Source organism: Chaetura pelagica, unplaced genomic scaffold, assembly GCF_000747805.2.
Source record: "Chaetura pelagica isolate M959 unplaced genomic scaffold, ChaPel_1.0 scaffold138, whole genome shotgun sequence".
NCBI classification, from domain to species: Eukaryota; Metazoa; Chordata; class Aves; order Apodiformes; family Apodidae; genus Chaetura; species Chaetura pelagica.
In genome coordinates this window covers 2,496,295-2,508,949 of record NW_009954215.1, presented here as the reverse complement: position 1 = coordinate 2,508,949, position 12,655 = coordinate 2,496,295, and the positions used below count along the sequence as shown (strand labels likewise).

Here is a 12,655-nt window from a genome sequence, read left to right as displayed (position 1 = left end):
AGCAGGACAAAAATCAATGCAAAATATATTCCACTGACTCTACACTATTGCTTTAAAAAAACGAGTTATTTTTGTCCCCCATTTTTGTTTTCACTTTATTTCTCAAGTGACTCCTCTTAGTATAATTTCTTTGGACTAAATACACAGTCTGTAGGCAGCTGCATAAGCTGGGATCTCAGCATTTTTGTGTGGGTTTGGTCCTCACTTTGCAGAAAAAGCAAATGAGTTTAGACAGAGAGTGGGCTAAGTAATAAAAAATGTTACCTTGGTATGCATTAAGGTGCTAGACCTGTGTTGTTTTTTTTTAAGCAACAGAGAATGTACAGCTTCATTTCTTTACCTGAATTGTGTTGAAACCCTTCGGCAAAGAGGTAATTTTTTATTGACATTGTGTTTGTTTTCTCTTGCAGCAAACAAGACAGTCCTGCATTTGCTCACTGTGAAGCTAATCAACTCCTTGTCAACCAGATCTGAACTAACTTCTGAAGCAAATCCCTGTCTCCAGGGTTTTTCTCAGAATGACGATTCTGGGGCATGTCTACTCTTCTGCAGCCATGCACTTGCCTGCTGCTAATGCTGCTTCTATCAAGAACATGTCATGAGGTAACTATGGTTAATTTAAAGAAATCACAGCAGTTCTGACACAAGTTGCCACTCACATTATAATCTGCACCAATGCAATTAGAATTGATTGAGCCACTGCAAACAACCAATGGCAAAACAAAGGTTTCCCGATATATACTTAATTAAGATGATCTATAAATATGGATTAAGTTAAAAGGCCTTTGAGATGCATGTGTGCATTGCAGTATGTCTGCTGATGCCATCAAGCCTTTACAAGACACAGCTGCAGCTGGAGGGATGGGCAGAGGGAGTAGGAGCTGGTGTCCAAGCCCTGTCCCATTGTGGAGCAGTAGAGCTCAGAAGCTCCATGCCTGGGGCTTGTGATCAGCGAGGAATCGAACATGAAAGGTGTTGCTTAGGGTGAAGAAGGATGCTCTTCTTCACTGCCTCCTTGTTTGAAGGAAGAAGGCTTTTCAAAAATTTGTTTTCAATTCAGTGTTTGGTATCAGCCTGAGGTTTGGGGCTTTTTCTGTGCCAGAAGTGAATCTGTCCACTGGCTCCCACTAACCTATTTAGCTTTTATAAAACAGGTACTATACATTAAACACATAACTCGTTGTTGTCACTCCTGCTGGGAGATAGCTGTGGAAATTTTGCTATGAATATGATCTCAAATTTAAAAATGAAATTGCTTTGGCTTTTTCTCTGCCCCTCTCAGTGTCCCTGGGAGAAGTGTGATCACACTTGGCAGAACTGCTTCACACAGACTTTGCGCAGCACGAAGGGTGGGAAAGTGGGATAGTGGGGATGCAGAGCCAACCTCTACCAAATTTTCTTTTTTCTTAGGAACTGAAATCTATTTGATAGCTTCAGTTATAGCCTTTGAACTGCTGGGTAAATGCTTTGAATTATACCTGTTGTTTGGCTCTGCGTTTCCAGTCCCTACACAGAGGTCCTGGACATGTGACCACATTCTCTGAATTGCACTTAAATTCAAGCTGCCTGAAGAACAGCAAGAAACTCCTATTCCTGTCCGTTAGCACTGCTAGTGATCTTCTACTGATCTTCTTCTCCCTGTTCTGCCTCCTCCATATTGCACTCCCTCTCCACCTTGGCGCAATTTAATCCTGGGGTGTCCTGCTGGTCCTTGGCAGCCCTCCCGTGTCCTTACAGTAAGCACAAAGTATTTGGCTTTAACTCACTCAGCCATATGGTGAGAAACTCAACACTGCCATTTAGAAGAAGAATAAAACAGAATCTGGCTGTGCAGGACACAGAGGGAAGAAGACACTGGTGGAGCAAGTGAACCTGATTTCTCCAAATGATTTATCTCTCAAGTTCACCTAATTTTCTTTCTCCATCCTTGCAATCACTTGAAGGCACTCTCAAGCTAGAGGATCTGCTGAAGGCAGAGCTGATCAGTGACAAAACTCACACTAGAGAAAACAGACACAGATTTGGATGACTGGAGAGGGAAGAGGAGGAAGAAAAAATAAGTAAGATCAGATTCTAGACTTTCTATTGAAATAGCTTTGGGAGCCTCATTTACAGTGGATACACCTCAGTCCTCCCAGCATACTCAGTAGTTCCATGTAAAAAGTGAGCTTGCTAACTGTTACAGATCCAGGTTTTGAAAAGGTCAATGAATCTGTATTCTTAACAATTTACATTCTGTCAATTACACACATCTGGAAACAATATCAAAGAAAGCACCTGCTCTTGATTTCCTTTTATGATTTTACTTGCATGCACAGACTCTAGGCCAAAAAGAATAAATAAATGGGAACAGAAAAAGAATAAACTAGCTGCATGTGCTGCTTTTGTGAGCTGCTAAAGAAAACATCTTTGCTGATTGCTGTCCTACAATTAGCCTTCTTATTTTGAATTGTAGCTATGGCTTTTGAGAGTCATGATACAGGAACAACGACATTTCACTTTGATTACTGAAAGAGGAGCAAGTGGTTCCCTTCATGATGCTGCGAAACTGAAAGCAACTTTGCCTTGTGCTCTGTGCTGAAGTGATGTGCAGGTAAGTAATGCTGGTAATGCAGGTAAGTAATCATTGAAGAAATACGGTGACTGTTGTCGTGTTCATGCTCTCAAGATACAAGATTTTAGTGGCTGCTGCCAGTTTGTCCAAATGCTTTTTAGAACAACACAAACAAAAGATCAGAGAGCAATTTTTACCTGTGTAACTATTTGGGCTCTGGTTTCTACATCTGGAGTTTCTGAGACAGAGGGGGTCAAATCATTATCAAGCAAATGACATGCAAAGTGGAATGAAATGTATCAGTCATTCAGAAAGCTTCTGAAGTAGCAAATTACTTTCCAGGCTAATCTTTCTCAGAAGAGTTACAGCATTTCTTTCTCCTGTTTTTGTTTGTTTGTTTTGTTTTGTTTGGGGGGGGCGGGCGTGGAGGGAAGGGAAGGAAGGGATGGGCAAGGATGGTTGAAAGAACAAAATTTTGAATAAATCCCTAATAAATCATATTCTGCTCTTCTGCTGACAATTCCTGGCTAATTCTGATGTATGTTTTATTTTCAGTCTTAACACAATAACACTATCCCTTCATTTTAGAAGATTTTTGGCAGCTATTGCATTGTTTACAGCAACAGAAATCATTATTTTAGTTCTAATTCTTCTGTCATACTCTCACAATGCCTTTGTTTGGCAGAGAAAAATATATTTAAATAATAAAAGTGGTGACAAACTGACAAAAGCTGAGAATCAAAGCTACATGACAATTGCCTGCACAGAACACAATAGTGTCACTGACACAGAAAGCCTTAAAAAACCCAAAAACCAGCAATTTGCATGGTAAATACAATTCTAACTACACTGGAGTGTCACTATCTGCCCCTGTAATTTTCTTTTTTACCTTCATACCTCAGATATCTGGAGATGATACATCATAGCAGCAGTAGCAAATCACTTTTGAAGCTTTTTTCCCTAGATTTCCTTTTTTATTTCATTCCTAGAGTAGGTTCTAGTTACCATATGAATGAACAGGGCTCTTTAACAACAAATATGAGCCAGATCTTCTCCCAGTGTGTATCAATGGGCAATACGGAGTAACTCCGTGTATTCAGTGCAATTATTCCAGATTCAGAGTTTGGACCAAAGGGAGTTTGGCCCTTTATACCACAACATGTGGGCTGATGCTTAAAGTCTGAGACATTCTTAACTGTCCACAGAGCTCTCACGATACAGGGAAAAGCAGCAAGGTTGCTGGCTACATGCCACATTTTCCATCCAATTCATGCCTTAACTTTTAACTTAGCAAAAAAACATGGAATTCTTTATTTTCAGGAGACAAGTCAATAACAGCTGTGCTTAGAAGCAGGTTGCCTCAAACTTCAAAAACGTATTCCTGCTACATGTGGCGTTTCTTCACAATTTATCATTGCCTATTAGCTAATAGCAGCAGCAGGTTGTGGCTGGTTTAGTTTCTGCTTAAGAAACGATGCCACCAAATGTTAGAAGAAGAAATCAGTCAAGCAGCTCTTCTGCAGAGAAATGTGTAGAATCAAGCTCCTGTTGAGCAAGATAAGGGCTGCATTAGCTCTCAGCAGTTGTCTGCTGGTGTTTGCATTACAGAAGCAGCACGTTATGCTGGAAGGTAAATGTGTGACTCCATTTATGTGCTGCCTTGTCAGGAAGAAGAACTTCTGAAAACTTAATAGGATCATTCATGTATCTAGCAACTTTAAGATGTTTAAAGTTATGAATATTAATACTGGGCAGATGGAAGCACTTGAACATGTTAAGAATGGTAAAGATACTCATAGCAAACAATTATTTTGAATTCTTACTAGGAAAACAGGTGTGACTAAGTGCTCTCTCTTTTCCCAGCTCAGTGTCCTCTGCACTGGCTGAAGACCCAAGCACTCAAACATTGCCTGTGCCACAGCAAACTGCTGCTGGGAGCCTGTGGACACTGGCAGATGACCTCTGTAACGTGGATAGCTCAGGGCTGCCATGGCAGGGAAGAAAATGGTTTATTTCTAAAATAAGTCTGATAGTGCACTTTCCAAGATGGCCATTCCCATAGAGCTTTCTGTAACACAACTGCTTGGTGTGTACTTAGCAGGTTTGGGCAGGTCTCAGGCAAGAGTGTGTACCTGTACCTGACACTTAAGTCAGGTGAGCTCTGGCCTAGGCTAATTCTGTCTCATTCAGCATTTTGTGTATTAATATTTGTATTGTTAAACAACAGACTTTGTCAAGAAAACAGTTTAAACAGCTGCAACTATGAGCAAATGGGAATGAAAAGCAGCAGAGACCCATTTTTCTTTCTATTTCTAAAGGATAGCTTTTACAATAGCTGCTGTATCACTGAGAGCCTGAAGTTCTCTGGATTCTGAACTATGCATATTTTAAAGATATAAACAGCCTTTTGTTCAAAGTGGCTGTGTTTTACAGGCTGGATATGGACACTTCCACTTGTCTTAGTGCAACAATTTCTTCTGATTTAGTATCTATAAAATTTCTTTATTTTCTCCTTTTCCAATACAGTGCTACTTCATTTTTAACAGCAGCATTTACAGTGACTACAGTATTACATAAATACTGTACTAAATAATAGAACTTACCTTGTTTGATAGGCTGCTGGTTAGAGAAGGTGAGAGGAGTAACAAGGAATTTGGTTTCAGCTACCTGCACCCAGTGGTGCAGAATTTTTATTGTCCAGACTCCGGGTCGCAGGGGCAAGTTCAAAGGTGGTTTGTAGTGGGTAAATTCAGCACTGGATTCAATAAGAATGTCGTACGTTGCTGCAATGATGTTAACAGGATCCACCCAGATGACAGTAACGGTGACGTTGGGGCCCTTTCCCCACTTCTGCATGCCAACTGGCTCATCTGTTGGCCCCAGGAGCCCTCCAAAATTCCGGAAAATCCTTTCCTTGGCATCCCATTCAGTGCCAATCTGAAATCAAAGACCATATTGCTGCTACCATCATCTCTGTAAGCATCTAAGACCCTTAAATCAAACAAGGGCTCCCAGACACACAAATCACACTTCATTACATGAATTATACATACATATAAAGACTGATGGCAACAGGACCTAAGATCATAATATATTCACAAATTGGGACAACCCTGAACACTAGGTTGTTATTTTTGGTCCAGTTGTCCACTTTTGATTAATACAAGGGTTTTCTGCAAGACTGACATATCACGCCACCACAGCTCCCCTTTTCCTGTGTGGAAGTAGCCGACAAAGGACCACACCTGAACAAAGTCTATGAAAAAATATGAGCCATCATCTCCTGGGTCATGAAGATGTATGACACATTTGAGAGATGGGCCCTGCAGTAGAGATCTACACAGCTGCTAAGACAAGGAAGAGGATGACTTTAGGACAAGTCACATCAGGCCCTGTAGTACAGCTATCCAGGAGATGCTGTCTCCTTGCACTCCCTGCCTGCCTGATGTGGGAAGCTATTTATGGTAAACACTTTTCTAACTGTCATAACAGTGAGATTGTTTTTTATTTATTCACTAACTAACAGTAAAGCAGTTGGTTCACAATCTAGTGTAAATATTTAATGGACCTTTCTTTTCCTAGCAGCTTTCATATTTCACTGCTCTTTATATGAAAGGTTCACCCATAACCCACGGGATGATACAAACATACAAGCTGTTGCCATTAACACTTGCACGCTAATGAGAATAAGCATCTCTAAACAAAGAGCGCAACAATGTACTAACCGGTCTTCTTAAGACAATTGAAAGACATTTTACTAAATGAGGCTGACCATTAACAAACTGCTTCCATCAGTTATTAAAATGGCAGCTTGGTGGACTGCAGTGTCAAAGGCAGTGTATTTGCTTTTGGAGGAAGTGCCCACCTCTCTTGTCCCCTGAGGTCCTGTTCCCAAGATCTCAAATCAAAAGTGATCAGTATCAAACACAAGAAGATTTGAGGGACCTCATTTGAACTGAAGAACAGGAGAACCCCCTGGCTCCTTTTGACAAGCAGATATCATTCCTTGGAGAGATATCCAGATGTTTTGGCCAGTCTGGTATTGAAACCCCTCATAGTCCCCCCTTCAGGTCTTTTTTTGCCTTATCTCCAAACAGTGAAGATGACCTAAGCTGATTTGTTTCCTATACAGAAACCATGGGTTTCTCTCAAGCAGTCTCCACAGGTCGATGCACATACAGATGGGATCCCCTGTAGACACTAGAGATTCCCCCGAGAACTGTCCCTGTCCCTAATCTTCACCTCACATGGACATGATCAGAACCAGCTTTCCTGAAAGCATAACAAATAATTGTAGCTCATGTGCTTCAGAGACCTTTCTTCTAGGTTTTGTCTCATTTCCTGAGCATAAATGTTTCCAATATAATGTCAAAATCCCCTCAAATCCATAAAACCTGACAACTACCTGATGCCTACTGCCACTGATACCTGTACTGGAAACTGTCCAGTCCCCAAACCCCTCTAAATAAATTGCTGTGGCTGGCAGACAAATTACAGGAAGACTAAAAGCAAAAAGCTACAAGGCCAGTAGAATAAAAACCTACCATCCTAAATCCATCTGTCATCATACCAATTCCTGCTACTGGACTATGACACTGCAGAATATGAGACAAAATGAGCCTTCCACTACTCTGCCATCAGCACAGCAGAATCGCTGGTATTTCAGAGGTATTTCAGCTAGCACACCAGCTAATCAAACCAGACAGCATAGCCCAGATATCAGACCCAAGCATTGACTGCCCTGAGGAGCTGTCAGTGCATGCTCTCCTGACAATACCAACTGAGTATGTATAGAAATAAGTGGAGAAAGAAAATTTCCTGACCAGATCTCACTATCTACTCCGCCAGCCTTCATTGAGTGTGGCCGTGTCACAGCTACCAGAGTGCAACAAACCTCTTGGGCAAAGAAAACCCTGCAAGGAAGCTCCTTCCTCCACATTCAATATTACTGAAGAACACCAAAAAAGCTCACATAATCCTCAAAAACTAAACAGGGAGCTGCACATATCTATTTACAGGACCTGACATTTATGTGCAGTTTCCAGCTGGGGACAGTTTCCTTTTCTGCACAACTTGCAGTACAAATGGGGTTTAAAAGCACAGTATTTTAAAGGGAATTTTACTTAAAGTAGTAGTTAGAGGTTTATACTTCTTCCCTTCAGCTCTACACAGCTGAGTTCCCAGTTCTGAGAGCTCTGGTTTCACACCCAAGAGTTAATACACCCCTACAATATTTTTCATAGTTCCTTAAAACACTAAGTAAGCTTCCACTTCAAATGGAACACACGAAGTATGGGATGGAATCAAGCAGTAATGAATATCTGATAAATTATGAGGGAATGTAGCTCAGAAACTGACTTTTCCACATAATTATTTTAATCACCATGATTTTGAGCTTCAAGAGCAGGCACTGTGCACGGGGTACGTTTGGAAAGCTGGAACTCTCTCATTGGCTTAAAACTCCTGTTCAGTCCCAAGATAAATTTTTCCCAAGACAAATTATGCCTTGATTATGGGTTTGTGTCTCACTGCTCACCACAAACAGGACCATTAGGTTCACACAATGCACACTAATTGCTTGCCACCTAGTTTATTTTACTCTCTGTGATGAATCACAAGTTTTAACAAGACCAGAAATGAACTTAAGTGTTCAACTGATACACACTGAGCTGATACTTTAGTACTGTACAGCAAATCCATCTTTTGCCCTCCATGTAAAAGTTGTCATGAGCCCACAAGGGCTGGTAGGATCCATACTGTGTGCACAAGCCAGTTTTAGGAGGTGTGGGAGTTTCATGCTTGGAAATCGTCTCTCTTGGTTTTCCTGTAAGTCTGGTTTTTTTTACTCAGCCCGAACCTGAGTGCAGGTGCCGTGTGCCACCAACATGCTGCCATTAACCCCACAGGCTTCTCCACAGCCCAGCTGGCTGATTTTTTTCCCACTTGCCTTTACATGTTGTGTGGTGAAATCTGCTAGTTGGGAAGCAAAGTCTGAAAAGCAAAGCAAAGGAGCAGAGGGCAGGAAGACTGAAGAGATCCTGTCATCTCCACTACAATTCCAGTTGTGCATCAGGGTCACAAATGCACCCAGAAGCACATTCAAGTCATACCCGAAATGGGAAGAAAGCACTCAGCTCCAAAGGCTGAGAACATTCCGTTTTAAATTTCTGCCAGATCATGGGGTGAAAGTTATTGAAAAAACAGCAGTTACATGTCCCAATAAGCACAAATCTTAAGTTTGTTTTCTGGTGCTTAGCTGAACTGCTAACTTTGTTTTACACTTGCCAGCCTTTGACAAAGAAGTGCCATGTGAATAAGCAGTAGCAGATCAGAGGCTTTCCTGCCACACTGAAGCAGAAGTTAATGCTGGATTTATACCAGAGAAACAGAAAAATTTGCCTCAGAGGTACAGATGCCTGCAGGCCCACAGAAGGCAGAAAGTAAAATAAACAATTGAGAAATTATTAAATGATTTATTTTGTACCCCCTGGTCTTTTAAAATATGAACCATCTATGAAAGGGGAGGACAATTAAAGAGTTCATACAAGAAAAAATAATGAAAACAAGTAAACTGCCACCAAAACTCTTTTTATGCTTTTCAATTAGAAGAAAATCTTGCCTCAGTCTGAGAAAACCTCACCACTGATTAAAACCTTCCCATGCTTTGCTCTCACATGGCTTCACTGCAGCAGCAGCTCCTACAGGGCTGGTTATGGACCAGCCATGGTCTATGAGGCCATGAAGAGCAGCTCATTAGAGCTGTGGGATCTGGACATCCTCCCTGCAGGGCGACACACTGCTCAGAGCTGTGGGCACAGTGCAGCCAGGAGGCCACCAGCACATCACTGCTTCCCCCAAGCCTGACACTGGGCACTGCTGCTCCAGGGCATCTGTGGATCAGGCTCACAGTTGTGGCAGGGCTGGTTTTGGGGAAAAAAGGTTTGGCTTCACTGCACCGGGGACAAGGAGGACCAGACAAGTTGCCAGCAAGTAAAGTCTGGTCCAAGGTTTGTTTTCTCCCTACAACTGTTACGAAGTCAGATGTATTCTTAAGATTTTTGAGTTCTAGAACACTTAAGATCAACAGAATACTTCTCATTAGAAGTACAATTAGAAAAAAACCCTTCCGACTGCCAGCCTAGTTACTTTCAAATGAAAGATCCAGAGCAGGCATGCTCAGGTTGAAAGTGAGATTTAAAGTACCAAATAAACAGCAGAAATACTCCTACAAATCACAAGAATTAAAGCTTGTACGACCATTTATCACTGGATGAAATGGCAAGCCTACCATCAGACACATTGATAAATGAAACACAATTTCCATCCATCTCTTTAATGGCACATTAGTGTCATGGATTTGCCGTGTACACCAAAACACTGAATCCTACCTAGGCATTTCTTAATTGCTCAAGAAGATGGTAATTTATGGACTTGGCCATAATGACTGGAACGCATTTGTTCAATCAATTTTATACCTTAATTGAAATTTGTGGCTTAACAAGAAAAATCAGGAAATTAACTGCTCAGACAGTCATATCTTTAAAACAGAACACTGATGTCGGGTTCTATTAGTGGTCAACTTTCCTGATATATTTTTAGGGCAGGGTACATATTTTACTCTCTATGTCAGATCCTGAAACAAATTCCTAGAAGAAAAAACAGGATTTGTGGGAAATCTCAGTCACCACTGTGATAATTTCCTCTTTGATGTTACAACATCAATATTCTGCTCACATTTGGCATTGGTGCCTGACTATCACTAATGTTATGAGGGTTTTTTCAGCATATTCTTGAGAGGAATGAATACCACATCCCCATTCCCAGCTGGGGCTGCAGAAACATGACATTTTTCCCAGGTGTGTCTCACAGCACTCACAACAGTCACAAACCTTTTAAGTTACTGAGCTCCACTTACAACTGTAAATGCCTTCAGTTTGTTCTTTAAACAAGAGGGGGTGAGGACACTCAGAGTAACCTAAGAAGTGAAGATTGACCACAGATCTGAACTGGCAACAGTGTTTCAGTCAATGAAGAGGACCCGTAGCTAGAGAGCCACCCTCACCTGCAAGTTACATGGAAGTAGAGATTCCAAAGGCTGCTGAATTAGTATGCAGTTCCTCCAGAGGCTCATGACATTCTGCATAGGTGGCTATGAATACCTACCTCTGAGAACTGTAATCGTCCAAAATCACTTGGTGGACTTGCAATCTTAAAGACTTTCTTTGGCATCACCCATGTTTCCAAAGTTTCTAGTTTACTGACAGCCAGATTGGTTGCATGTTGTCTGATTAGGAAGCCTTGGAAACGGTCAGCAAGGAAGTAAAGGTGGACAGAAACTGGATGGCCCATGGGGTAGTATCTGTAAAACAGCACACGCTCGTCAGTGACACAAGAGAGACATGAAATTCCCATTTACTTATGCTTAGGAAACACTCATTTCAACTAGAAAATTCACCATTGTACATTAAGAGATTTGAAATGCGTTCATGACTCATTATCAAATATTCTTCTGCTATTCCAATTACCCTGAAACATAAAAAATATTACTAAGAATATATGCTAATTTAGAACATACTCACAGCTCTAAGCTCTTCAGGACATACCTCTGCTTGCCAGAAAACTCCCTTCCCTTACTACCTCTTCTGGGTAAAAGTGCCACCCAGAGATGCACAGTTAGGCTGCAGCACTCTTTGCAAGGATCAACAACATTCAAGAAATGTGTCTGTTGCTCCAAATCAGGTGGCTTTCCTTTTTTGCCTTCAGTGGGGAGTCCCCAGAGCTGCCCAGCAGCGTGGGCCAGCAGCAGGCTGGGGACAGCAGAGGGTGCTGCATGGCCGGGCACGGACCCAGCGATGCCCTGATCTGCTCCTGCAGGTAAATCTGATTCACAACCAATTCCCCAAGGAGACAGCTCTGTAGAGTGGTACTGCAGTGAAGGACACCAGGATCTGGTCCCCATAATAGGTCTCCTTTATTTTAGAAAATAAACTTCACATTCCTTAAAATCTTGAGGTTGCTTTTGCTCTGGACTTTTTACTTATAATTGAAGTGAGAAAAGGTCAAACAAACAGGAAAACCCTCTCATCAGGAAACTTGGAAGCCTTCAGTCACAGTTCAGATTTAAAGACACTGTAGCACTGGTTTAAAATAATTAAAATTTATGGTCAATTGTCTGCTACAGTCTCAGAAACATCAGTAATGACGTTTGTGTACATATGGATGTATAAAAGAATTAAAAATGTGTTATTCATAATTCTGAAATAAAATATTTTGCTACTTTACGACACTGATAGTAACTGTAAAACAAATGTGTTTGCAACACATTGAAAACCAACCAATATCACACCCTGCCAGTCAAGTCAGTGAAGTGTGACTCCTCATGCTAGTTATTACATCCAAGACCATGGCACTAAGAGGAGCTAACCAAGGACTTTCCATTACATGAAACCAGCAACACCAATGAGGAAGTATCTACAGCTTGAGAAATAAACATAAGAAGATGGGGTACAAACAGGGCCAGCACTGATGGCCTGAGCAAAAGCACAGCAAAGCTACGCAGCCAACACCAGCAACAATCTGACTTCTGTTCCGAGTACTAAGGCCCCCTGTTTGATATGTGTGCAGCAGCAAATATTTACAATATCCTTGGAATAGTCTGAGTAAATTGTCTCTTGGCAGCATCGAGTAAAAATGCCTAGAGACGGGGAGAAATAAATTAAATCTCAATAACACATTAATGTTGCTTCCACTGAAGATGCTGATATGCAATCTCACTCGGTGGCAGAGCAGTCTGTGGAGGCACAGCCTTCTGAACCTCTGAGCTGGCCCTCGTTAAAACAGTGTGTGAGGCAGCTCCTTGTATAAAAGTTTCCTGGGGTGCTGCGGGTGGCAGCATGGGACTGTCTCCAAAGATGATCTGAGGTGTCAAGAGGCTTTCCTCACAGGTCCTGCAGTGTGAAATGAGCTGGGGTGGTGATGGCAGGATCAGCTCACTGGGTGGCTGCTCTTAGACCCAACAGCCCACGGAATGCTGCTGAGGCGCTCAGCCCAAGTGCATCCCTGCACCTACTGTGTTTGAGACATGCTATCACCAGAGGGAAA

General features: G+C 41.8%; 1 protein-coding gene across 1 annotated transcript in view; it reads right to left on the bottom strand.

Annotated features, from left to right (window-relative positions):
- The window catches only part of XYLT1 (xylosyltransferase I), a 112,079-nt gene that overhangs the window by 3,598 nt on the left and 95,826 nt on the right, over window positions 1-12,655 (bottom strand). Inside the window, 2 exon segments of the mRNA XM_010003295.1 lie at window positions 5,158-5,491; window positions 10,718-10,913. Coding sequence (XP_010001597.1) covers window positions 5,158-5,491; window positions 10,718-10,913 — 530 coding nt within the window.